At 42.7% G+C, this 27,177-nt stretch overlaps 1 protein-coding gene across 1 annotated transcript in view; it reads right to left on the bottom strand.

Moving 5' to 3' along the window:
- The window catches only part of LOC139659493 (chromodomain-helicase-DNA-binding protein 6-like), a gene marked incomplete at its 5' end in the record, with an annotated part of 42,489 nt that extends 15,450 nt beyond the window's left edge, over positions 1-27,039 (bottom strand). Inside the window, 19 exons of the mRNA XM_071537786.1 lie at positions 191-901; positions 992-1,018; positions 1,064-1,688; positions 2,037-2,059; positions 2,357-2,675; positions 3,647-3,901; positions 4,224-5,120; positions 6,463-6,560; positions 7,279-7,487; positions 8,793-9,183; positions 12,281-12,338; positions 14,198-14,276; positions 20,232-20,361; positions 20,990-21,093; positions 21,502-21,591; positions 22,625-22,784; positions 24,225-24,343; positions 24,827-24,907; positions 26,837-27,039. Coding sequence (XP_071393887.1) covers positions 191-901; positions 992-1,018; positions 1,064-1,688; positions 2,037-2,059; positions 2,357-2,675; positions 3,647-3,901; positions 4,224-5,120; positions 6,463-6,560; positions 7,279-7,487; positions 8,793-9,183; positions 12,281-12,338; positions 14,198-14,276; positions 20,232-20,361; positions 20,990-21,093; positions 21,502-21,591; positions 22,625-22,784; positions 24,225-24,343; positions 24,827-24,907; positions 26,837-27,039 — 4,579 coding nt within the window. The remainder of the gene's footprint in view (positions 1-190; positions 902-991; positions 1,019-1,063; positions 1,689-2,036; positions 2,060-2,356; positions 2,676-3,646; positions 3,902-4,223; positions 5,121-6,462; positions 6,561-7,278; positions 7,488-8,792; positions 9,184-12,280; positions 12,339-14,197; positions 14,277-20,231; positions 20,362-20,989; positions 21,094-21,501; positions 21,592-22,624; positions 22,785-24,224; positions 24,344-24,826; positions 24,908-26,836) is intronic.
- Positions 27,040-27,177: the final 138 nt, after the last annotated feature.

The raw sequence follows: 27,177 nt of genomic DNA, 5'->3' as shown, positions 1-27,177 counted from the left end.
CTGATTACTAATGACAATTACTAATTTTCAAAATTTTCTTGTCTGTAAATATCTTATGAAAGCACGAATACTCATCCCCAAAATATCATGACATTATCGATATAGAGGTATTCGGTCTAAAATATTGTGATATTTGATTATGTCAATATCATCCAGCCCTAGTTTTACCCCTAAGTCTGAGCGATCATACCTGGTGTTTTTGGCCTCTCCTCCTTCACCTGCCCTGTGCTCTCTACCAGCCCATCTATCTGCTCTAGCTTTGGGGTGAGAACTGTGCTGTCGGCCTCCAAAAGGTCCTGCTTGGCCTCGGCTTTGATCTCAGGGTAAGCCGAGAACCCGAGGCCTTCCGGTTTGGCCTCAGGTTTGATCTCAGAGCTATCCGGGTAGGCTGCGAACTCGAGACCTTCTGGTTTGGCCTCAGATTTGATCTCTGAGCTATCAGGGTAGGCTGCGAACCCTAGACCTTCTGGTTTAGTCTCAGGCTTGAGCTCGGAGCCATCTGGATAAGCAGCAAACCCTAGACCTTCTGGTTTGGCTTCGGGTTTGATCTCAGTGCCATCCGAGTAGGCTGCAAACTGGAGAACTTCAGGTTTACTGTCCAATCTTTCAGGCTTCATGGGATCGCTTAGATCTTCAGGCTTGGCCTCCAATATTTCTGGTTTTATAGAGTAGTCCAATTGCTCAGCTTTGGTGACCAAGCTTTCTGACTTGATGGAGTATGCAAGAAGTTTTCTGGGTTTGACTTCAGAGCTATCAGGGTAGATGGGTAGTCCTTCCTCTGCAGCCTCTGTCTTGGTCTCCTCTGTCTTGATTGGCAGCTCCAGTGGGTCTGGTTTGTTCTCACCACAGCTGTCCGGTAAAAGAGAAAACTTCACATCTTCCAGCTTGGTGTCAATACTGTCTGTGGCTAGAGTAGGAGCAAGTTTGATTCCTGGTTTTCGGTCGCAGATGTCTTCAGGTACCCCAAGATGATCAAGCTTGCTCCCCTTACTTTCTGGGTCAAGCGAGAATGCTAGAGCTCTGTGTTTAGAGTCGTTAGGTAAGGTTAGATCTTCAGCTTTACCTTCACAGCTCTCCTGATCCATGGACAACTCCATTTTGACTCCAGCTCCACCATGGCTCTTTGCGATGGTTTCAACAGACTTGGATGTAACTGTAGGGGATGAGGTGGAGGTGGAAGGGCAGGATGTGTAAATGCTCTCTAGTTCCATCTCCGGAGGTTTGGCATCTAATTGTTCCATGGCCTGTTCTGTGGTTTCATCGCAGCGTTCAACCATGGGAACATCCATGAGGGAAACCTGATCCACCTGCCCCTCTGAGATCTCATCCACTTGATCTGCTAGGTCATCCTCTTTGGAATGTTCTGGAATTCCTCCTGCTTCCGGAAAATCTCCAGTCGCCCTTCCCATCGAGGCTTCGGTGTCGAGTGAGTTTTCCATCGTCTCCTCCTCAACCCTCTGATACAAAATCAACCCGTCCACCACCTCTCCAGGCTCTTCGATAGGCTCGGGACATGCAAGGCTCGCATCCTGCTCCAGCTTCCCCAGGTAAGGGTGCACTTCTTGGGGTAAGTCCTCCTGATGCTCCCTTTGGTCAAGGCTCCCCCGGAGTTCTTGACACGGTTGGTTTGAGACCTCCATCGCCTCGTCCTGTTCTCCCAGGCCCGGGTCTGGCTCTATCCCGTCCATCTGTGGCCTTTCCATGGGTTGATTCAACGGCCCCAAGCTTTGGTCCGCACCTGTGAGCGTAAACAATGGAGGTGTTAAGCAGTGCCTGGCAATTTTAGCTTATTGTACATTCAACAGCAGTTAGAGGGGACTATTGGGGCTTTGCTGATTTAAACTGCATAACGCTTTCTCTACATGACACCGCAGGGGGCCTATCAATCTCACAACAGTGGATGATTATGATTGTTAATAAATTCACAACCGTTTAGTTTATTTGGGTAGATAAATTAATATGCGTCCCAGGGAATAACACATTATTTCCAGTGTGGTCTCTGATGGAGCAAAACCAAAGAGATAGAAAAAAAAAACATAAGGACATAATACAATACTGTCTCAGACACAGACATAAAAACTGAGACAATAATACAAACCACTTGGAACCGTGAGACAACAGGGACAATCTGACATGGGAGATGAATCACGGATTTATGTGAGAAGCAGACAAGTCACAAATCATGATGGGCTTGAGTTGAGTTTGAGCCACTATTAACTGTAAATTGACAAATAGCATCCCAAATGATGAGATTTCAAACATTTTTATGCCAGGCATTTGTCTCTACCTCTCATTTTTTCAGATTCACATTCATGATCACCTTCTTTGTAAAATAAAGATTTATGGGATGACTTACCTTGGTCTGCACCACACTCTTCTTCTAGAACTTCCCCTGTTTTTTCCAAATTCTGCTCCATAGTCTCCCTCGACACATCTTGCACCTCCTCTTCCTCCTTATCGTCAAACTCAAACCCAGCGTCTCCTTCCTGGCCCTCTCCTTCTTCCTCCACAGGATTGGTCAGGCTGTCAGCGACATCAGAGTGGCCCAACCTATCCTGGGGCTCGTGGGCAGTGATGTCAGAGAGGGAGAGAGGTGGAGGGGGGACGTAGGGCGGAGGGGGGCTTGCTGACAGGTCGGTTTGGTCTGCACTGGGTTCCTCACTCACACCAATGTCCTGGAGGGAAAAATCAAGACAATGTGATCAATTAAAACACTTTAAATTGTAATAGTTCATATTTCTATTCACTAAATACTGACCTTCTCACTCACCCCAACAAGATTAAACAAAAGTGAAATATAACAACATATCATCAGTAAAAACAGAACTGGGAGCAAAACAGAGACAGACATGGAACCAAAACCAAAATCAACCACCATTGTCACAAAAATGACAGGGGAAAACCTGCCTCAGCTCCTTTCTATTAAAAAAATTCCAATCACACACAAAACAAAGATGTCAAAAGCAGATACAACGATATTAACTCAAGCCTAAGGCAGTGTGTTCATTGTGGACTTCTTTTTGCAGTGCTGGTGTCTTTTCTCATCGTTTAAAATCAAAAGCATTCCCTGGTGTGCCATTCTGACAGCAATTAGAGCCAAGCATGTCTTCAGTGACTAGCACACCGGGTGGTGAACATTTTAAATATTTCAGCTTAAGCAAAAGTGCATAGCACTTGAACAGGTTTTCTTTTTTTTCTCTCCTTTCTTTTGATTCATTTTTAAATACAAAGTTATTCAACAAGACACTTGTAGTTTTTCATCAAATTTGTCTTTCTCAAATTTGGAAAGTTCTCAAATTAAAGGTTATCCTCTCCATTCTAAATATACTACACACTCATTTTCACTGGCTATTTCTGACTTCAGCCACCTCCTAGTTGACTTTTTACATGACTCAAACAGGGTTTTAATAGTTCTGTAGCAACCCACTTGCAGAACATCTTAATCTTGAGATTAGGTGATCAAGATCTCAATTAAAATATTTTAAAGCTTGCCTAAATGCCATGATACATGGGTAACATTTTAAAGATGGCCCATTTTAACAGAAATTATAACCTAAAGTATTCTTTCCTTATACTTTTGTTAATATGCATTCCATGATAATGTGGCCCTATCACCAGCCACTGACAGGAGAGTGCAAAAACCCACCTTGAAGAGCATGTAACTTGACGACAGCGGCTCCACAGAGTCTCCTGCTGAGGGGTGAGAGGGGGAGGACGCAGGCGGGAGGCCCAGGCACTCCTCCAGAGTCCCGCCCTCCTCCCCTCCTGCATCTCCTCCCTGCGCCTCCTCATCCTCCTCCTCCAGAAAGCCCGTCTCCAGGGTGGGGGGACCCAGAATTGGATCTGCTTCGTTGAACATATGGTGAGCTGGACTGGAGTGATCTGTACTATCCCAAGGAGCCTGGAGGGACGGAGGGATGATACACAGATAGGTGGATGATAAAAAAAATGAATTCAATTAATCAATCATTGGGAAAGAATGTGAATGGAAGGACAACAAAGGAAGGAAATAGGAATGGATGATTGAGATGGATGGAAAAAAATAATGAAACAAGGAGCATTCATTAAATACTTGGATACTTTGAAATCACTTGTCAGGCCAGTGAAGAAAGGCTCTACTTTTGAGGCTTTTTAAGACAGCGACAAATCAAGCACACCTCAAGCAGTTCAAATACATATTTTTACTACAGCAGAAGAACACAGATCTAAAACAGAGTGTGTACCTGTAACTGATCCAGCTCCACCGATGGCGCCATCAGCCCGGTTTCCTCGGACGACCCCTGCTCCCCGACCAGCACGTCGCTCCGCAGCTTCGAGTCCAGGTCCGTTCCCCCGACGCCGTACGAGTTGAGCATGCTCTGGCCTCCTGCGGCCGAGTTGAAGGGGAACCCGTTGAGGGCGTCTTTGGAGGCCTTTCCTCCGTGTAAGGGATCCGCGGACATGGCGTCGTGCTGCAGCGAGCCCAGCTCCAGGCTCTCGTCCAGAGCGGGGCAGTCGAGGAAATCTCCCCGCGACCCGGGCACCATCCCCAGGCTCGGCGAGGCGGAGTCCTGGGCCTCCGGAGGCGGCGGGTGGAGGTGCGGGTGAGAGGAAGAGGACGAGGAGGAGGAAGGAGAGGGTGCAGAGGGAGGGGCGGGGTGGTGCTGGTGGTGATGATGATGATGGTGGTGGTGGTGAGAGGAGTGGTGGGGGTACTCGGGAGGCTGAGGCGAGTGGCAGCCGAGGCCCGAATCGTACAGACAGCAGTGAGGATGAGGCAGCTGCGGGTGAGACGACGAAGAGGACGAAGAGGAGGAGGACGACGAGGAGATGCCGGGGTGAGTCGCCAAGCCCGGATGGTGAGGGTGGTGATGAGCTTGGGGGTGAAGATGAGGAGGGATCCCCGCCACCCCTCCGTACCCACCCGCCGCCTGGTTCTCCTTCTGGACGTAGTTCCTGTGAGCCTCCAGGAAGCTCAGCTGCGGGTCGTTCAGGATGTAGTAGTCGGTGCGGCTCAAGCCGTGGCGCGCCGCCCCGATGAGGAGGTCGCGGTCGTGTTTGCCACACTCCCACCAGACCGGGAGGTAGAGGGAGGGACGGCACAGCTGCAGGCGGGCCGAGAGCAACGGGTGACGGAGAACCTGGGGGGGGGGGGGGGGGGAGAGGCGGTTAGACACAAGGTGTAGTGATGGGAATTACGGCTTTCGGCTCCCGAACGGCTCTTCATTTAGTACCACTTCTGGCTTTTATAATTCAGCCAAATTTAGCAATGTTTTAACCTATGATTGGTATGTGTGCGCTTATATCACTTAAATTATTCAATGTAATTATACTAAATCTTATAATTTCCAGAATACCATAATTTTACGTTTGTGTTTGGTATAAAAACCTTAAATAATGTAAAAACATCAAACACTACATTCTGCCTTTAGTTTGTCTATGTTATTAAAATGCATCCAAATGCTACTTCGTTTGCGACTGTCACTCATCTTGTTTTCTGCTATTCTGTCTGTCATCATCTGTCACGTGATTGGTCGCACACACATACACATCAACACAACATTCAGTCAGTGCATGGCGTGCGCGTGGCCGAGCAGTTTGGCAAAAAGATCGTCCTGTTATTCTGTCTTGTATTCATTTACAAAAAAAGCCGACACGTTCGCGACCGACACATCACTAACAAGGTGTACAGAAGAGGAAAACTGTTAGGAAAACAGTAGTAGTCATGGTAGAAATCCTCCATCCTGCTTCTGCCCTGCTGTCTACAATAGTTAGGCTGTGCTGTTATACTCTGCATGTACTTGTTCAATTGCATCTTGTATCCAGACTTATCAAGCTTATTTTAGGATTTTGTTTAGTTAAATCATCTTTTTTATCATCAAATTTTTCCGGTTTCGAGAAATTTTATTGACTTTACTTTTCCAGGATAATGTAACTTTTTTCAGGACATTCACTTGGTAAAAGTGAAAGTGTCTTGGAGAAAGTTTCTTGTTTCAGGATTTTCTTCATTGTTTTATGATGATTTCTTGAAAACAGGTCTTTTTTTTTGGCATGCATCAAGTGGAATTTATTGAAACCAGCAAGATGATCTGCCAGTGCAGTGAGATAATTTGACTAAAAATATCATGACATAAGCTTGATAGCTCTGGAAACAAGTTAAAATCACTGGACAGTTTGTCATTTTGTTTGTATTCTTATCTGTATTTATTTTTAATGTTTCTTTTCTGTCTCTGTGAAGCACTTCGTAACTGTGTGTTTTAAAAAGTGTTACATAATTTAAGTTTTACTTTTCTTTTTTTTTTTTACTTTTAGCAGTATTACAGCAGTACCTGTGTAGCCTAACTCAATGCAAACAGTAGTTTTGTTGGGACAGGAGATAAAGTTTGAAGTCACTTTTCTTAGTTTTAGTAGAAGAGGAGAAAGAAGGATTTGCACTGTGGCGGTGTGAACCAGTGTTCATGGTGGGATTTGGTTTCATCAAACCTGTTCTCTGATCTTGCGGAGCAGCTCGATGCGGTACAGAGTCCTGGCTGCTCTCTCCTCCGTCAGAGGCTCCACAAACACAGCGGGGTCTACCAACCCTGGCAGAGGAGAGAGAGAGATGGAGAGAAAAAGAGAGAGAGAGAGAGAGAGAGAGAGAGAGAGAGAGAGAGAGAGAGAGAGAGATGAATGGAGGCCAGAGGGAGGGAGGCGAGATGGATGGAGAGAGACAGAGAAGGATAGACGGAGTGAGAGAAAGGCATGGAGGCAGAGAAGGATGGAGACAGAAAGATAAAGGGAGGGAAGAAGAGAGAGAAAGGTGTGTGCATGTGTCACTATTGATTTGATTCTTTTAACGCACTGCATTTTGCTTGGTCTTTTATATGCATGTTTTATGTTGTTTTTTAACCTTTCTAAATTCATATCAGTTTACTTGTAAGCCAACAAAGTACACTAGTAAATACAGGGGTGCTGAATACCAATGTTTCAGACAAGGTACACTGATATGTGTTTAACAATTAACTTTGATACTCCAACAAAAATCTACTCCTCATTGGTTGCAGTGTTGCTTCTGGTCAGCAGATGTCACGATTGGACCCTGTGTTCATCATGGCTTTGGTCTCAATGAAGATAAACTCATAAATAATGGAGTTTTGTAGGGTTTTACAGTCAGAGTTGGGTGCTCTTTGGCTATAAAGCACAGTAGGAAAACCCTGAGTAATTGACCAAATATCAAAGTAAACTAAATCAGCAAGGGAGACCAGAATGTGTACCTAATTATGTACAGCGTATCTGCATGTGTGCGACCATGTATAATACCTTCGTCCTTCCTGGGAGGCAGCCTGCAGGCCGTCCTGCACATGTTGACGAAGGAGCTGAAGTATCTCTCCAGACTCTGGTCCGTCTTCCTCTCCAGCCGGGCCAGCGCTCTGAACTGGGACCAGTCGAAGGCCTTCCTCTCCGGGTCGTACACCACTCCGTACGACGACACCGTGCGGTAGAAGTCCGCCTGCTCCCGGCGAGTCCACCTTAAATATGAACATGAGGGGGGACGACACAGCATGTAGACAGAAAGTGTCAAAAATACAGGAACTATGCGATAAATATGGAGAAGAACAAGTAAAAGAAAACATTAAAAAAAAATGTAGAGACTGTTTTACAGACTCAAACACAGACACACAAATACATATTATGGTTGAAATTCTAGGATTTCTAGGACTGTAAAAGTCAAAACTCAAACTCTAAACTTGGGGTTCTTGAGGTTGTGAGTTGATTTTTGGAAATGTACAAAATACAGTACTGTGCAAAAGTCTTAGGCACGTGTAAAAGAAAAAAAGGAAAGTGAGGATGCTTTCTAAAATAATTAAATACTAAATACTTTCTAAATATCAAAAAATGTACTATAAAGAGCAGTCTACTGAATGAAAATGAATAAACATCTACGACACAATTTAAATAAAAACTCTTGGGTGCCTAAGACTTTTGCACAGTACTGTATATTTCTGATATAAGTTTATTGAACCTTTTTCTTGTGAAATAAGGAATATTTGCAGCCGCTAGGCTTCTTCCAACAGTTAATCAAGTAAAAGCCCTAAAAGAGAAAATAAAAATAATCATTTGATGCCTGACTTCACCATTCTGTGTATTTTTGTCTGCAACAAAGGGGTCGCAAGTGGGTATCGCTTAATTTGACAAGAGGGCTGTGAGCTGAAAGGTGTGAGAACCACTGCCTTCAGAACTGACTTTTTGGCAAATTAGCTCTTTGATCAACTTGGAGATCGGCAGACCTTTCAGCTCGACTGTCTGGTTCGTTAAGGTGGGTGATAACTCTCCAGCACTCTGAATATGTTTAGCAGATGGTGAGAGCAGCAGCATCTCTAAAGCTTAAGTGAAACTGCTATCAGTCTGCTTGTTACACAACAGTAAGTCGACCTAAGAGCTTATTTGTGAAAAAGTCAGTGTAACGCTTTAGGGGAAGGGAGAGGGAGGATGGAATATGATGATTCAGTTGATTGGTTGACTTTTATTTGGATTATCTCTTAAATCAGCAATAAATTACACTGTTTTGTTAACTTTTGTTCCCACTCCTTCAATTTAAGCGTCTTGGAAGCTTTACAAATAAAATGTATTATCTATTATGTATATGGATTGGCCCTGATGTTGTAAAGTCGGCATCAAACATGAAAAACAGAGCTGATCACTATTGACTGGAGCAATTCATCTTGATGTGTAGTGAAGTCACTTATTTGTAAGCAGAAATTTGGTATTTCGCAAAAACACCTGCATGAATTTCCATCACACTCAGAAATTCAAATGATTTCCAACATCGTCACCTTCTCTGCCACTCCAGAAATAGAGGGTCAGGCTCCGTGGCAACCACGGAACACCGCCTCAGCTCTTCCCCCAGTTGCCATGCCAACGGCCCGCCGCTGTGGTGGCTGTGAGCGGCCCCGCCTCCTCCCATCCCCATGCCGACCAGGCCGTCGTGAAGCAGGAAGTCGTGCCTCAGCAGCGGCTCGCGGCGCAGCGTGAAGCGCTGGTAGGCGGTGATGAGGCGGCGCAGGCGGGCCGTTAGGGCGGGGCCGGTGGGCCAGAGGGGCCGGCCCTGGACCACGTGGAGAGACGCCACGCCGCTTCCCGTTCCTGTCGGCGCCGTCGTCATCGTCGTCGTCGTGGTGACCAGCGTTCCGTCCTGGGCGCACAGTTCACCTGACATCTGGGAGTCTGGGAGGAGAGGAGAGACGTTTTCTGTATTATAAATGAGCTTTGTAGAGACAGAGGAATATTGGTTATATTTATTGTCAGGGACGTTTGGTTTTGAGCCTTATATTCCTTACTATTGGCTGCTTGTCACACTACCAGTCACCTGATTGAATGTTCTTTGTGTTTCATTCTCTTAAAGCCATTTTGATCTAAAGGCTTCTGCTTAAATGCTTGAAATTAGTTTCTTAGACAAATATAAATAGTGAAGTTGATCCTATGTGTGAATTTCTTTCCAAAGCCTTTTTGCCTTTCTATCAAGGTAAAGGCGCAGCTACTTTAAAGAATCTGAAATATAAGACAGTTTTGATTTGTTTAACACTTTTTTGGTCGCTGCATAATTCCATTTGTGTTATTTCATAGTTTTGAGGTCTTTACTATTATTCTAAAATGTGGAAAATAGTAAAAATAGTAGAAAAATGTGTGTGTCCAAACTTTTGACTGGTAGTGTATGTTGCCGGATATTTAATTCTTCCTAACGACGACCATTATATCCTCAACAACCTCCATTTCCAAGAGGTCTGGATTAAGGAAGTTCAAATGCACAAGAAAAAAGAAATACATGCTAAAAGTATAAACAAAAGCAGTACAATTTATTCAGTGAGAAGTGTTTTGGCTGCATATATGCACACACACACACACACACACACACACACACACACACACACACACACAACTTGCCCAACCATTTGGAATGTGTTCATAAGAGGTTTAGCTCCATTGAAAGCACTAAACTCAGACATATATTCAATAAAACGCTCATTTAATCCTGCTTGTATCTGAATGGATCATCGCGGTAAGATGAAAGCCAAAGTGATCAACACAAAGCCTTCAACACTCATGAATTGGAAATTACCACCGCCGAATCAATCAAAGCAATACATCATGAACCGAGCGCTCATCCATGCCACTGGGTGTTGAGATTAAAAAGTTAAATTTGTCCAACACTTGTAAATGCATTGTCCTCATCCTGCATGTTTAGAATTCCACAAAAAAAAGGGTGAAAATAAGACAAGATAAGACCGTTTTTACACTTTTCTCTATGTAAAATTCCCCCATTAGCACCAAAGCGATGGGTTAAAGGGTGCCAATGTCTCTCCATCTCCTCCTCCAGTGTGCTATTCAACAATTAGATGGCCATTAAATTTATCCACTGAGACAGTGAGCGCCATTAAAACTATCAAAACTAATTTCACACATTTGATCACTCACATACCCTCAGTAGTGTGAGGAGGATAATGAAGACTTCGGAGTGAAGGGGGGGGGGGGAGTGGGCTGAAGATGGGAAACGGTGAAGGGAAACGCCTCTGGGTCTGACTGGACAGGAGAGTGTGACCTGGGAGACGCCTTCATGTCATATTGTAGTGTAGGAGAGCCGAAAAATGAAAATCACCCGTACAAATGATAGTTTTGAATGCCTCAAACAGTGCAATTACTTACAGTGCAATAATACATTTTTGTGTCTGATCTCATCTTTCTCCTACTGCCTCTATTTGTTTTTTGGGTTGTTTATATTCTATTTATTTTATGTATATATATGTATATACTGTTTCTCTTTTTATATATTGTTTTTATTGCTTTATATTGTGTTTTATTATTTTTATTATGTCTTTAACAAGTACAGAAGCAGCCACTAAGCTAAATTCCTTGTATGTGCAAATATACTACTGATTCTTTGCGACTTGGAAATGTTGACACACATTGTGCAGCCATCACTCCGAGGAAGAAGCCACAGATATACAAGGAATAAGGCAAAGAGAGGCGACTAAGGCTGGGCGATATGGTCGAAATCAATATCACAATATCTATATATATCACAATATGGCTTATATATTACAAAATCACACGTTAAATCATCAAATTAATCTTCGTTCCATTGAACAGAATGGTCAGGTTAGGTGTGATGTCAAACAAAACCTGTCTTGTATAATGTTTCATACCACATTTTGTCAAGCTTTCCTTGTTATTTTTGCTTGTTATCATCAGTTCAGACAGCAGAAATGTGCGTCACGATATCCCAAAAATCACAATCATCATCACAATATGATTCTCAGGAAGCACTGGATGGTGACTTGGCCGACGAGAACGAAGGGAAAGGCCTAAGATTCATTACGACACATCGCGTCCAAACAGCGCTATTAAGGGCGTTTTCACACCTAAAGTTCGTTTGCTCTGGTCTGAATCAGTTGATGAGTTTGTAAACTTGGAGCGTTTTCCCCCTTGGTTCGGTTTCTTTTCACACTGAGAAAAATCCAAGCGAACCAAAATGCATCACTACAAACCAGGTGAGAACGTTCACTCCGCTTATTGGTCAGATGTGTCTGGGGCGGGAGCAAGCAAAGTAAATACAGGAAGAAGGTCCTGTGTTCTGGACTAGTGCACATTGCTATGCAACATGGAGCAACGGCAGAGTTGGCATTTGCTCATAACTGTTGTAATTATTTGGGAAATATACCAGGCAACACTGTACCAGCAGAATGCAGAATGCACTTCGAGGAAACGTCTTGAAAATGCTATACTGGCCAAACCTGCTATACCTGCTATACCTGCTATACTGCTATGTAAATTGAGTACACCTGGTAGTTGGGTCGGATCGAGGTCGGATCACGTTCCCACCACAAACGAACCGCTCCAGACTTAGTTTGGGACCGGACCGAGACCACCTCCTCTAAAGGGTCTTGGTGCGGTTGTTTTGGTCCGCACCCGAGTGCGATTACAGTGTTCACACCTGTCCAAACGAATCGCACCAAGGGGGAAAACGAACCACAGTCCGATTTAACCGGACTAAAAGCGCAGGTGTGAGAAAAAGCCCTAAGTCTACAGCACAGAGCCAGTGGAAACAGCTGGGAAAACAAACAGCTGTGTGTCTTAACTGATCCGTGTGACGTCACATGATCACAGCCCATCTCATATTGTAATGTAATGTACATTTCTGCGATCTGTGCTTGCGTTCTTGAGAAGTTTGTTCTCTCCAAGACGACTTGGGAAGAACGTTCTCCACAAGCATGGCAAGTATCGTCTTGGTGTTTCTGTGACTGAGAAATGGCCTCACGTGTCTCACCTGGACCTGTACTGTCCGGTTTGTCCGAGGTGTCGGTGCTGGAGCAAGTCTCTTCTCCCTGTGAAGCACAGACACACACAAGGTTAAGAAAAGACACACACATCACAAGTCAGCAACACAAACTGAGGATTTTCATTCCATATCTTGGCATTTCCATATTATAAAGATTTTACTTCCAGAAATCAGTGAATATTTCAAAGACACTATCCGCTCTCCTCAAAAACAAAACTATTTTGCAAGTTGAAGTCTCAAGATGACTAATAACTTTAAGATAAACCCATAATATCTTTTACTTTCATGCCAACAGACAGTTTGTCCGAATAGGTGTCAATCTTGCCAAATGGCTGATATCTCATAATGGAATGAAACTAGTATTATCTTTTGCATTCATTTGGATGGGGTCAAATCACTTGGAATTATTGCACAGATGATACAAACAACAAATTGTTGTTGTTGTTTTTTTACACAAAAATGAAAAAACAAACAAAACTACAAACAACATTTGTGACTTGTGAAAAGAGATATTTGTGAGTGTTTGGGTTCATTTTTGCAATAATTTTTTACACATTCACAAGTTGTAAAGTACAAGCTGCACATTTATGGACACAATATGGAAGTGAATGGATCCCAGTAATATATTGCCTCTCAGACTGCAGCCATTTTAAAGCAGGCAATGTGCATCCATTCTCATAAGAATTTGGTTTCCGGCAAATTGAAACATCCTGATCAGTTATAGGACACTCATTTTGTTTCTATGATGTTTAAAATCATGCATTTACTGTTAACTGTATATGAAGTATATTACAGAAACTTTAGTTGTATGGCACTTTACAAATCAGTTACAAAGTGCTTTCCAATGACATAAAGCAAAAATAAATAAAAGCTAATAAAATGAACGTTAAAATGCTACCAGAGATTTATTTGCCCTAGGCAGGCAACATCTGAAACTCCTCAATAACATCATCTATTTAACTGTTCTGGTATTAAATCTGTTGTTCTGGGTATTAAAATGACTCAGGAACTCAACACAACATTTTTTAACTCCTTTCTGTCATTCTCACCTATTTTCACTAGCGTTAAAAAAAAAAAAAGCTCTTTATCTCAAAAACTATAAATGGTACAAATATGGTTGAAAGTTTTTGTAAAAGGAAAGAAGTTCACCACATTGACCAAGCAGTCAGAATTCACAGGAATCCAATATGTCATACTTATTTTCAACAAGTAATGTAACGAAATTGTAAAAAAAAAAAAAAAAAAAACTAAAAAAACTAAAATCAAGTTTTAGATTGTTTTCCTGATGAGCCACAACAGCTAGGGAGCAAATGACTCTTATCTCAAACCATGCCAGTTCTACAATGGTTTTTCAGATGAGCCCATAGTTTCCTTACATTCCTTATAGAAAATATAGCTGTATGGCACTTTACAAAACAGAGTTACAAAGTGCTATCCAATGACAAATGACAAAAAGCAAAAATAAATAAAAGCGAATAAAATGAACGATAAAATGCTACCAGAGATTTATTTGCCCTGAGCAGGCAACACCTGAAATTCCTCAATAACATCATCTATGTTCTGGGTATTAAATCTGTTGTTCTGGGTATTAAATGACTCAACACAACATTTTTTAAAGCACCTGGAGGCCAATCGCTTTGTTTGTATATCGACTTTGTAGCAAATAAAAAGGCTCCTTCCCCAAGGCAATTTTGAATTTTGCTGCCTACAAAATTAGACATTTTATCTCCAGGGACTCGACCGAGGTAAATGAAGGCTGCAATGCATCAAAATATCATTCAACAGCTCGGGTTTCTTTAGAGAGAGATGAAGAGAGAGAGACAGAGGAAGACAGAGAAACGTCTTTTTTTTTTTTTTTTTTTTTTTTAAACGGCGATGTGGAGTCTCAGGAGAGCGTTCCCTCACCTTGCTGCTCTCGTCTCGATCCTCCCCTCCGTCAGGTTTGCTTTCTGGGTCGTCCTTCGCCTCCTCACTCTTACACACACTGACAGGGAGACGCAACAGACAAGAAGAGAAAAGCTTGAACAACACAGAAACATAACAGAGAGCACCAACGCTGGGTTCCCCGGGTGTCTGACTGAGGGCAATGCATGTCAGGATACAGTTAAATATAAAGAAAACAGAGTAGAGAGGAAGAGAAAAGCTATAACAACAAAGAAACACATACAACGCCACACTGGGTTCCCTAGGTGGTTGAATGAGGGCAACGCATGTCAGGACACAGGGAAATGTATAAAAAAAGGAGAAGAAGAAGAGTGTGCACAAAAAAGAAACATAGTCCATGAGACCATATTGGGTTTCCTCTGTGTTTGAGACCAACAGAAAACAGAAATAATATAAAAAAACTGAACAGAGAAGAAGAGAAAAGCTGTAACAAGACAGAAATATAACATACAACGCCACATTTGGTTCCCTAGGCGTTTGAATGAGGGCAATGCATGTCAGGACAAAGAAAAATATATATTAAAGAAACAGAATAGAGAAGAAAAGAAAAGGTTTAACAACAGAAATCTGACATACGACGCCGCATTGGGTTCCCTAGGTGTTTGAATACGTATAATGCATGTCAGGATACAGAAAGATATATATTAAAAAAACAGAATAGAGAAGAAAAGAAAAGGTTTAACAACACAAATCTGACATACGACGCCACATTGGGTTCCCTAGGTGTTTGACTGAGGGAAACACATGTCGGACTACAGAAAGAATATTTTAAAAACTGAACAGAGAAGAAGAGAACAGCTGTAACAACACAGAAACACAACATGCAACGCCACACCGGGTCAGAATACATATTTTAAATATCTTACAACCTGAACAGAAGAAAAGGGAAAAGCTATAAAAATCACAAAAAAAAAACCAACCTATGTCTCACTGGGTTCTCTAGGTGTTCACATTTGTCTCCCTAGGTGTTTGAATGAGGGAAATGCATGAATGAATGAAAGAAAGAAAGAGAGCGCACGCCATGCAGCCATTATAATCGGTGTTAAAGGCTGGGTAGCGTAAAAAAAAAGAAAAAAGAAAAGAAAAGAAAAAAAAGAACAAAGCGGAAGAGTTTAAACCAACAACAAAGAGCGGTAACTTAACAGCACATCCCCAGGCGTTTGGCCGATGGCAGCGCATGAATGAAAGAAAGAAAAAAAAACACGCTACGCTGTCGTGTTAATCTGGCTGAATATCAGGATGCGGTAGAAATTAGAAGAGAAAGGGAGACAGGAGTTAAAGGGACAAACAACAACAACAACAACAACAACAACAACAACAACAACAACAACAACAAAAAGCAACGCCACATCCGCCGCTTCCCCCAGGCGTTTGGCTGAGGGCGAAGCATGGAGGAGAGAGGAGAGAGAGAGAGAGAGAGAGAAAACTAGGGCTGCTGCTTCAGTCTGAGTTAATGTCAAGATACAGAGACATTAAAAACAAACAGAGGAGGAGGAGGAGGAGGAGAGGGAGGAGGAAGAAGAGGGAGAAGAGGGAGAAGTAGGAGGAGAAGAAGAAGACGAAGCATGAGGAGAATGAGGTGAAGAAGGAGAAGCAGAAGGTGAAGAAGGAGAATGAAGGAGAAGGAGAAAAAGGACAAGGAGGAGAAGGATAAGAAGCAGAAGGAGGAGGAGGAAGAGGAGAAGCAGAAGGAGGAGAAGGAGAAGCAGAGGGAGAAGGAGAGGAATAAGAAGGAGGAGGAGAATAAGAAGCAGAAGGTGAAGAAGAAGGAGATGGAGAAGCAGGAGAATGAAGGAGAAGGTGAAGAAGAAGAAGAAGCAGAAGGAGGAGGAAGGACGAAGGAGGGGGAGGAGGAGAAGAAGGAGAAGGATAAGAAGCAGAAGGAGGAGGAAAAGGAGAAGCAGAGGGAGGAGGAGAAGAGGGAGGAGGAAGAAGAGGAGAAGAGGGAGAAGCAGGAGGAGGGGGAGGAGGAGGAGAAGATGAAGCATGAGGAGAGTAAGGAGAAGGAGAAGCAGAAGGTGAAGAAGGAGAATGAAGGAGGAGAAGGACAAGAAGGAGAAGGATAAGAAGCAGAAGGAGGAGGAAGAGGAGAAGCAGAGGGAGAAGGGGAAGAATAAGAGGGACGAGGAGAATGAGAAGCAGAAGGTGAAGAAGGAGAAGATGGAGAAGCAGGAGAATGAAGGAGAAACAGGAGAAACAGGAGAAGAAGAAGGAGAAGCAGAAGCAGAAGCAGAAGAAGAAGAAGGAGTAGTAGGAGCAGGAAGAAGGACGGAGGAGGGGGAGGAGGAGGAGAAGGAGAAGCAGGAGGAGGAAGAGGAGAAGCAGGTGAAGCAGAGGGAGGAGGAGAAGAGGGAGGAGGAAGAAGAGGAGAAGAGGGAGAAGCAGGAGGAGAGGGAGGAGGAGAAGAAGAAGATGAAGCATGAGGAGAATGAGGAGAAGCAGAATGTGAAGGAGAATGAAGGAGGAGAAGAAGGACAAGAAGGAGAAGGAGAAGAACCAGAAGGAGCAGGAGGAAGAGGAGAAGCAGAAGGAGGAGAAGGAGAAGAATAAGAAGGAGGAGAATGAGAAGCAGAAGGTGAAGCAGGAGATGGAGAAGCAGGAGAATGAAGGAGAAGCAGGAGAAGAAGAAGAAGAAGAAGAAGCAGAAACAGAAGCAGAAGAAGACGAAGAAGAAGAAGAAGAAGGAGGAGGAGGAAGGACAAAGGAGGGGGAGGAGGAGGAGAAAAAGGAAAAGCAGGAGGAGGAAGAGGAGAAGCAGGAGAAGCAGTATAAGAAGCAGAAGCAGCAGAAGAAGAAGCAGAAGGAGGAGGAGAAGCAGGAGAAGAAGAAGAAGCAGAAGTAGAAGCAGAAGCAGAAGCAGAAGAAGACGAAGAAGAAGGAGGAGGAGAAGGAGGAAAAGAAGGAGAAGAAGAAGAAGTGTTTACCACAAGGAAACATAACTGAACAGCTGACATCTGGTTCCCCAGGCTCTTTGCTACAGGAGAAACATGAAAAGATAAAAACCTGCGCTGAGCTGAGCTGCCGTGTCGACCCCACTTACAGCTAGCAGACAGACGGGCTTGAATTTTACCTTTGTAGCTCTTTTTGTTGATTTATTGCAATCCACAGGCCTAATGTGGATTGTTATTTCCCGGGGGGTTTTTTTTAGAAATTTGAGCGGTGTGTTGTTGATTCCCGCGGAGTGTGTCTGCTGTCATAACAGGGAGTGTAAAGGCTGTGACCGGGCCGCTTTCTGACAGAGGGGATATCAGATGTAATTTAAGGTCCTGTTCAACTGTCACTATCACAAACTGGTGAAGGCATACAGCTGAAACATGACAGCGAGGAAATACTTTCTTTGCAGAAGGAGAAAAATGTGTTTTTCATCATTTATTTTTAGTGCTGTGGACTCATAATATGCATCTTAGCTTGCGTGCGCTTTATTTTTCAGAGTTCATCAAGGACACAGAGCTGGATGGAGAGTTGTTGATAGGGAGAATTGAAATTTAACTGAAGTTTCTATCGTCTATGGCTGAACATTTATTTCCGTTCCTCCTGGAGTCAACTTTTCAGCTTCAAAACTGTTCATAAGTCAACTTGAAAGGTGAATACCGGTTTAGAGTGGACTGACCCTTCACTTTTAGAAAACAAAGCAAAGGTGAGCAGATCTGAGAAAAGTTATCATTAACAGGGTTCCAAAACTTTTTCCACTTCAAAACTCTTTTTTCAGTCCTTAACTTCTGGACTGGATTTTGAATTTGTTGTTAAGGGTTAAAAATGTTGAAAGCTGATGGTGTCTGAGGATCTGTCATCAGATCCTCTGGGCAGTGTGACTTTAAGATTATTCCTCACACTGGGTATCTGCAAGTTTCACAAAGCCAAGTTTAAGGCTTTTTAAGATTTGGTTAATGCTACCTGGAACTGAAACTCAGACAAATTTGAAAACCAAAATGAAGAGTTGGCAAAACTGGCCTATTTCTGACTGAACACAGCTAATGAAAGTTAGGAAAATATAAACATGTGGACATGCAGTGCAAATAAATCATTACATGGTGAAAAAGATAAGAGCACTAATAACTGTATTTAATTCATTTAAACACTTTTCAAGGCCTTAAATTTAGATGTTTTAAGAATTTCAGATCTTAAGGACATGTATATCAAGACTGAAACTTTTTCCTATTCCAGACTTCTTGTCCACCTCCAGAACTTTTAAATGCACTGAAATTGAATCAAATTATCAACTTTATTTTCCATACTTTTCCTGTGATGGGTGTGGAGAAAAAGAGGCAAAACAATCCTCAGGCAGCAATGAGGTAAAGTTTATTCACTTGAAACACTTTGCCTATAGTGTGCATGTATTGTACGGCTACATTTACTGTGTTTCGAGTGTTTCCCCTGTCCTTATTTGTTTTTATGTTCCCATCCTCCTCCTGACCTATGAGGAAGCCTGCAGAGTTAACATTACGAGACTAAGGAAGATCCTCCCGCCTCACAGTCACTGAGCTCAGCTGGGAACAGCTTACGGTTTAACAAGGTAACAAAGCGAATGACAACTTCAATTATCCTCAGGAAACAGATCAAAGCTTTCTGTCTCAATGCATGCAACGCCGGGTTCCCCGGGTGTTTGACTGAAGGCAACACATGTCAGGATACAGTTAAATATAAAGAAAACAAACTAGAGAGGAAGAGAAAAGCTATAACAACAAAGAAACACATACAACGCCACACTGGGTTCCCTAGGTGGTTGAATGAGGGCAACGCATGTCAGGACACAGACAAATATATAAAAAAAGGGTGTGCACAAAAAAGAAACATAGTCCATGAGACCATATTGGGTTTCCTCTGAGTTTGAGACCAACAGAATACAGAAATAATATTAAAAAAAACTGAAATGAGAAGAGAAAAGCTGTAACTAGACAGAAATATAACATACAACGCCACATTTGGTTCCCTAGGTGTTTGAATAAGTATAATGCATGTCAGGATACAGAAAGATGTATATAAAAAAACAGAATAGAGAAGAAAAGAAAAGGTTTAACAACAGAAATCTAACATACGACGCCGCATTGGGTTCCCTAGGTGTTTGACTGAGGGAAACACATGTCGGACTACAGAAAGAATATTTTAAAAACTGAACAGAGAAGAAGAGAACAGCTGTAACAACACAGAAACACAACATACAACGCCACACCGGGTTACCTAGGTGTTTGACAGAGGACAACGCATGTCAGAAAACATATTTTAATATTTTACAAACTGAATAGAGAAGAGAAACGCTATAAAAATCACAGAAAAATAACATACGTCTCACCGGGTTCTCTAGGTGTTCACATTTGTCTCCCTAGGTGTTTGAATGAGGGAAATGCATGAATGAATGAAAGAAAGAGAGCGTGTGCCATGCAGCCTTTATCATCTGTGTTAAAGGCAGGATAGCGTTACAAAAAAAAAAAAAGAAAAGAAGAAAAGAAAGAAGAACAAAGCGGGAAACCTCAGGAAACAGATCAAAGCTTTCTGTTCAAATGCATGTTGCTCCGCAGCCTTACCGACGGAGCGGCGGCACCCGCAAAATTAATTTCTCACGCCGCGCTCGCTCTCTCCTCTCTTTCTCTTTCCCCAGCTTTTGTCAGGATTAGCTCACCCAGTAGAGTACAGTAGAACACAGTAGAACTACCAGAAAACAGCTTGTGAAAAACCTTAAAGCTTTTAGAGGTTAGGGTTAGGTTATGGTAAAAAATTAAGTTTGGGTTTAGGCTTGCAGCTGTGTGCGTGTGTGTGTGTGTGTGTGTGTGTGTGTGTGCATTACCTACAGTATGTATGTGTGTCTGTATGCAAACTGTTGATGAGTGTGTGTCACCTAGCTAAGTGTATCTGTGTGTGTGTGTGTTGCCCATCTAAGTTTGTTTATGTATACGTGTTTATGTGTTGTACCTATTTAAGTGCTTCTATTGTGTAGTAGTGTGCATCTGTCCAAGTGTGTGTGTATGTGTGTGTGTGTGTGTGTGTGTGTGTGTGTTACCTGTCGGTCATGTCGGGGCCCCCCTCCCCTCCTCCCTGTTCGGCGGACAGCGCGGTAACGTCAGGCATGCCGACCCGCTCCAGGAAACACAGGTCTGGGTCGGCCCGCATGGCGTTGTACCGCTCATAGCCTGACACACACCAATAAACACATACAGTGTTACAACACAGAAAAACACACACGCGAATACACACACACACACACACACACACACACACACACACACACACACCGGGTTTCCCCTACCAAGGAATAGATGTGGCGTGTCACTCTGCCTTAAAGAGCAGCCGACCCATCTAAGTTTCATTAGTCTGGGATTCAACGGGGTGTTTTAGTGTCCCATAATGGTTTAAATGCTGTTTCACACACACACTCAAATACCAGATGCTACATTTGTTCCCTGAATACAATTGTTCAGCTGCTCAACTACAGCGCGAGTCAAAATCTATTTGACATATTTCAATTGGAAAAAACAGAAAAATTCAAAAAGCATTAATGTTGAAAACTGCTAAAACGAGGGCTCCTGCCATTCAGTCATTGAAATTCAGTTGAGGATTAAAATCAGTTGGTGAGCTATTAAGTGTTGAATCATATTTAAACTGCGACTGTGAATAAATAGGCTGCAATAAATAAAGCGACTGCGCTCATGCAGCCTTCCCTGGGTAAATAAACTTAAAAAAGAAAACGCCCCAGGAAACACAGTAGAAGTGGTGTTTGTCTAAAAATGAGCAAACGTTTGTCTTCACACTTATCCTCACCGTGTTTGTGAACTCCTATGAGGAGCGACTTGTCAGCGTCCGCATCCCACCACCCAGCTGGGATCTCTATGTAGTCGATGTCAGGGAGAGGCACCTCCAGTTTACTGACAACACAAACACACACACACACACACACACACACGCACACACACACACACACACAAAAAGAATAAATATGTCAATCATTCAGTGTTTTTCTGGAATCTGCTGTGTGAATGTCTAGTCGGGACACCTCCAGTTTACTGACAACACAAGAGAAGTCAATCAATCAATCAATCAAAAATCTGTCATTGAATTTGTTATTCTGCTACAATCTCTATGCAGCTGATACATTTCCAGTTTGCTGGAAAGCAGAGAAACAAGCATTCACAAAATCATTCACAGAGTAGAGACTTCTGCAGTTTACTGTCTGCACAGTCAATCAATAGATCAGCCAGTCACCCATTCAATTAATCTATTAAAATCTACTTTATCAGATATGACATCTAGAACATGGTGTGTGTTCTCCGTACCTAGCAGGAATCCCCTCTAGAGCCTGGGTGGCAGCCTCGCCCAACACCTCCACCTTCAGGTAGTACAGCATCCTCACCCTCAGCAGCACCCTGCAGAGAGAGAGAGGGAGAGAGGGAGAGAGAGAGGGGGAGAGAGAGAGAGAGAGAGAGAGAGGCAGAGAGAGAGAGAGAGAGAGAGAGAGAGGGAGGGAGGGAGGACCGTTAAGGTTGCGATCACAGCTACAGTTGATTTTCTTTGGACCGAACCATGGTGGAAAAGTTTACTTCGTTGCATTTTTGTATTTGGTTCATTTAAGTTCACACTGCCCAATTACAAGTGAACCAAAGCTTGTAAACAAAACACACACACTCTCACTAGCAGCTTGTTTACTGGACAGACTTTCGGTGACCTGACATCCCACCAAGGTAGAGATTTTGCCGTTGCGGAGGGGGATCCTACACTAATTTGATTCCAGTCTCAGAACTTGTCTGTCTCTTCTTCTCTGGTGGTCATACCAATTAAGAACACATGAAGAAATAGCTGAATAAGAGCATCAGTCCAGACTGCAATTTGCCCTCAGTTAATTTTGTCCTGCTGGGCTTTCCGAGCATGAGGAACTGCTGGCTGTCAGATGCCAGATACTAGCGTTTTTGGGATCGTCTCCTGTACTTGGTTCAGGTCTCCTAACAAACCACACCACACTTCTCTTGTTAGACGACTCGCATTTTCAGGTGTCTCTGTGTCCCGTTACTTGATGCCACCTGAGTTTGAATGGCATCGTTCTCACCTGGACAAAGGAACCAATCTAAAGAAGTAAACGCTCAGAATTTTGACCAAACTTCTCCAAAAAATGTTTGGAGCAAACGTGCCCCAAGAGTCCTGGAAAATTCAGATTTGTATGTTTCTGTACTCTTCCTCTCTTGCAGTGCTGTCAGAAGTCTACAGTGGATCGTTAGAAACTGGTAGAGTACAGATAACTTAATCTGGTTAATCAGAACCAGTTAAATGAGTAGACCGACTTGTTGCAGTGCTGTTTGAGGTGTTTCTGTAAACCTCAGGGTTACAGTGGGCCAGCTACAGACTGGTAGACTACAGATAACTACTTAATCTGGTCATTAGAACTAGTTAAATGATTAGACTGACTTGTTGCAGTGCTGTTTGAGGTGTTTCTTGTAGCTCTCGTCCTGCAGCACCACCTCAGGGTTACAGTGGACCAGCCAGTCTGCATTCTTCACCTCAGGAACATTCAGCTGGTTCTTCAGCTTCTTCCCCTTCCGACCCCGAGGCACCGGGGCTGATAAACCTGGGAGAGAGAGAGAGAGGGAGAGAGAGAGGGAGAGAGGAGGAGAGAGAGAGAGAGAGAGAGAGAGAGAGAGAGAGAGAGAGAGAGAGAGAGAGAGAGAGAGAGAGAGAGAGAGAGAGAGAGAGAGAGAGAGAGAGAGAGAGAGAGAGAGAGAGAGATTATTTTAACCTTAATAGGCCTAATCATTCTTTTTCTTACTTTTTGCTCTTTTGTTATTGCCCTTGGGTATGTGCTTTGGCAATATTCTACTGTATATGGTCATGCTAATAAAACCTCATTGAACTGAACTGACTTGAGTGAGTGAGTGAGTGAGTGAGTGAGCGAGCGAGCGAGCGAGCGAGCGAGCGAGAGAGAGAGAGAGAGAGAGAGATTGAGTCAAAGAAGATGGAAGGGATAGAGAGAGCACGATGAATGGAGGCCAAAGAGAGAGAGGTGAGATGGATGGAGAGAGAAGGAGAAGGCTAAACGGAGTGAGAGAAAGGCATGGAGGCAGAGAAGGATGGAGAAAGGTGTGTGCATGTGTCACTATTGATTTGATTCTTTTAACACAATGCATTTTGCTTGTTCTTTTATATGTATGTTTTATATGTTTTTTTTTTTTTTAAAACCTTTCCAAATTCATATCAGTTTACTTGTAAGCCAACAAAGTACACTAGTAAATACAGGGAGGAAGGTAGTGCACAGTCACGGTTTGCAAGTAAGAGAGAGAAGAATACAAAAACAGAGTCTAGACAATTATCCTTTGTAGCAAATGTAAATGCTTACCATAGATGTGTAATATACAGTATATATGCTAACACTGCAGTAGAAGTAAATGGTGAAATGCTACTTAAGAGTACGAGCTTCTAAGATAAAATTGTAATGAAAGGCAATGCTACAATCCTTACCGATCAAGCATTAGCTATGGTAACATTATAGTGCAAGTAGAGCTTCAACAATTAATTGATTAGTTGTCAACTATTAAATTAATCGCCAACTATTTTGATAATCGATTAATCGGTTTGAGTAATTTTTTTAAGAAAAATAAGTCAAAATTCTCCGATTCCAGCTTCTTAAATGTGAATATTTTCTGGTTTCTTTACTCCTCTATGACAGTAAATTGAATATCTTTGGGTTGTGGACAAAACAAGACATTTGAGGACGTCATCTTGGGCTTTGGGAAACACTGATCCACATTTTTCACCATTTTCTGACATTTTATAGACCAAACAACTAATCGATTAATCGAGAAAATAATCAACAGATGAATCGACAATGAAAATAATCGTTAGTTGCAGCCCTAAGTGCAAGTGAAGGGTAATATGCTAACCAGAGGAGAGAGAGGATGAACATTAGCCCCAATGCAAATATTTCAGTGCAGGTGAATGGTGACATGCAAAGTTGGTTGGGTATTAGCTCCTATGCTAACATTACAGTGTAAATGAAAGGTAAAATGCTAACCGGAGTGGTTGAGCAGCGCCTGGTCCTGGCCTTCCTTGCTGGGTGTGATGAGATCCCAGATGAAGCTCTTGATCTTGTCGTCTCCTTTGTAGTGTCTCAGGCAGTACACCAGCAGAGCCCTACACACCAAATAAATCAATATTTATCACATTTATTTATTTTTTTCTAACACTACTCTCATACATGATCATTCAGTGTTTGCAGGAATATTATCAGGGCACCGTGGCTCCGAACCTTGAGCCGAGATTGGCTGCTTATTATGTTGGTGATGAAGGAAATTAAGCTTATTTTACTGTGACACTCACTGTAAATCACTCCGGGTAAGAGTTTAAATCACTTAAATACATTTCTTTTCACTTTGATTCACTAGTGTTCACTTCACTTCCGTTCAAACTAAACAAAATTATCATAACTCAATTGTACACCATGTACACTTTAAATTTAATAAAGAAAAGAAAAAGAAAAAAACATATACTGTAGTAAACATGAGAAATGGAGTTACAGATTTTAAATGAAAATAGTGAAATGATGCCAGAGCATTCTTAAGTGAATATGTTTCAGAGTTCCTGGGATGTGACAACAAAAACATTTCCCGTCTTTACCTGCAGACGACCTCCATGTCTCTCTCTGCCAGGTGCCATTTAAACCGGCCGTGGTTTAGGATGTCCTTCCACCGACCCCAACTGGAAAAAGGAGAGAGGGAAGGAGAGGGAGGGAGGGAGAGAAAAAGATGAAGGAGAAGGAACAAAGGAGAGAGAGAGAGAGAGAGGGAAAAGGGAGCGTAAAGAGGGGTGGAGGGCATTAAACAGTCATCTACTCTTAAGTATCGGACAGCTAAAACACAGGAACAAGTACAATGGATCACACCAAGAGTTTGTTTTCTTTGGTCTGAACCAGAATGGAAAAGTTTACTTTGTTGCATTTTTGTATTTAGTTCGTTTAGATTCACACTGCCTAATTACAAGCAAACCAGGGCCTGGAAACAAAAGTCACATGACTCACAAGTAGCTCATTTATTGGACAGAGTTTTAGTAACCTGTCATCTTGCCAGATTAGAGATTTTGGCGGCGGGGATTACGGTTTTCCCTCACTTCATTTTGCTCTGCTAGGCTTTCCAAGCATGAGGAACTGCTGGCTATCAGATGTCAACATCAGTCTCCTCATACCCATAAACCCTTGCGTTTTGGGGTTGTGTCCCGTTGTTGGTTTGGATTATGTTCAAACCACACTGCAGGTTGCTTGGAAGGGGACCAAGACCCGCATTTTCAATACCAAACTATTCAGTTTTTTTTCAATACTTAGTGCAAATGAAAGCATTTCAATCTATTTCCTTCTCTGAAGCCGGCTGTTTACTTCTAGAAATGAATGAATGTCAAATATTTTCCATTGAAAAAAAGCAAATCTGGGGGGTCCTGGTGGCTCAGGGCGTGTACCATGTAACGCTCTGGGTTCAAATCCGGCCCAGGACCTTTGTCGCATGTCATCCCCCTCTCTGTCTCTCCCAGTCTTTCCTGTCACTCTCTACTTGGAACTGTCTAACAGGGTTCCTACACATTTTCAATTAAAAAGACCTTAATTTGTTCTGAAGATTTTGTCTGGTGTTCAATATGATTTACGCAGATAGACATCTTGCCCCTGCTAACTAGGTCATATCACTGTATAGATGAAGATTGTTCTTCACAGTGACAAATATCAGAATATGAGAGACGATTGGCAGGGTTCCTACACGGTTTCCATTTTAAAATTCCATATTTTTCCCAGACCCTATGTTCTTGACTGCATGCTGACAGCAGCTGGGTAATAAGAGCGTCCCTCTCCCTGAACATTATTCTTCACATCAACAAAAACTGTGGACTCAAAGTGGGTCTCCAACAACATAAAAGCTAGAATTATGTGTGTATCGGACCTGAACCGCATCATTTTCCATACATTTCCAGACATTTTTCAGACATTTTTTCCAGACAATTCCCAAACTATTCAAGACCTGGAAATGATCAAATTCATTTTTAATACTTTTCCAGACTTTCCAGACCTGCGTAGGAACCCTGGTCTAATAAAGGAAAAAAAGCCCTTAATAATCTTAAAAAAAAAAGAAAGAAAAGCAAATCTATTATGCTATTACCATCTCTGTAAAACCTAGTAGAGCTGCAACGATTAATCGATTAACTATTAAATTAATTGCCAACTTTTTTGATAATCGATCAATCGGTTTGAGTATTTTTCTAAGAAAAATAGGTAAAAATTCTCTTTTTCTGGTTTCTTTCCTCCTCTATGACAGTAAACTGAGTATCTTTGGGTTGTGGACAAAACAAGACATTTGAGGACGTCATCTTGGGCTTTGGGAAACACTGATCCACATTTTTCACCATTTTCTGACATTTTATAGACCAAACAACTAATCCATTAATCGAGAAAATAATTGACAGATTAATCGACAATGAAAATAATCGTTAGTTGCAGCCCTAAAACCTAGTTCACAATTAGTTCATAAAAACAAACAATGCCTTGCTCAAGGGAACCCCAACACCCCCAGAGCTCCAGTGCAGCTGCTCAGTGAGACTGTGGCTGCAGGACTGTATGGGAACACTTCTCATCCAGCTTGCGGTCCTTACCCGAAGATGAGCAGGTTCTTCTCGACCCGGAAGCACTCGGCCCGGAGGTACCGCCGGCTGCGTTCGCCCAGGCGCCGGGTCCGGCACGGCCGCTCCTCCGAGTCGCTGTCCAGCTCCGAGAACTCCATCAGCTCGTCGTCCTCGAACGAGTTGTAGTGACGCGTCTGTTTCCTCACTCGGGGCGTGTCGATCACCAGGGACTCCTGGGTCAGAGAGGGGAATTCAGTTTGGGTCACTTTAGTGGAAAGATGTTCGACAGACTGGAGAAAAAACGTCACTGGGAGTAGAGGACAGGTGAGAGAGAACCAGGGGAATGAAGAAGGGACAATATTCATAATCAC

The sequence above is a fragment of the Centroberyx affinis genome, unplaced genomic scaffold (genome assembly GCF_046629955.1).
Source record: "Centroberyx affinis isolate AG114_WGS23_722 - 3 ecotype Tasmania unplaced genomic scaffold, CSIRO-AGI_Caff_v1 ptg003124l_1, whole genome shotgun sequence".
In the NCBI taxonomy this organism is placed as follows: domain Eukaryota; kingdom Metazoa; phylum Chordata; class Actinopteri; order Beryciformes; family Berycidae; genus Centroberyx; species Centroberyx affinis.
This window is presented reverse-complemented; position numbering and strand designations above follow the sequence as displayed.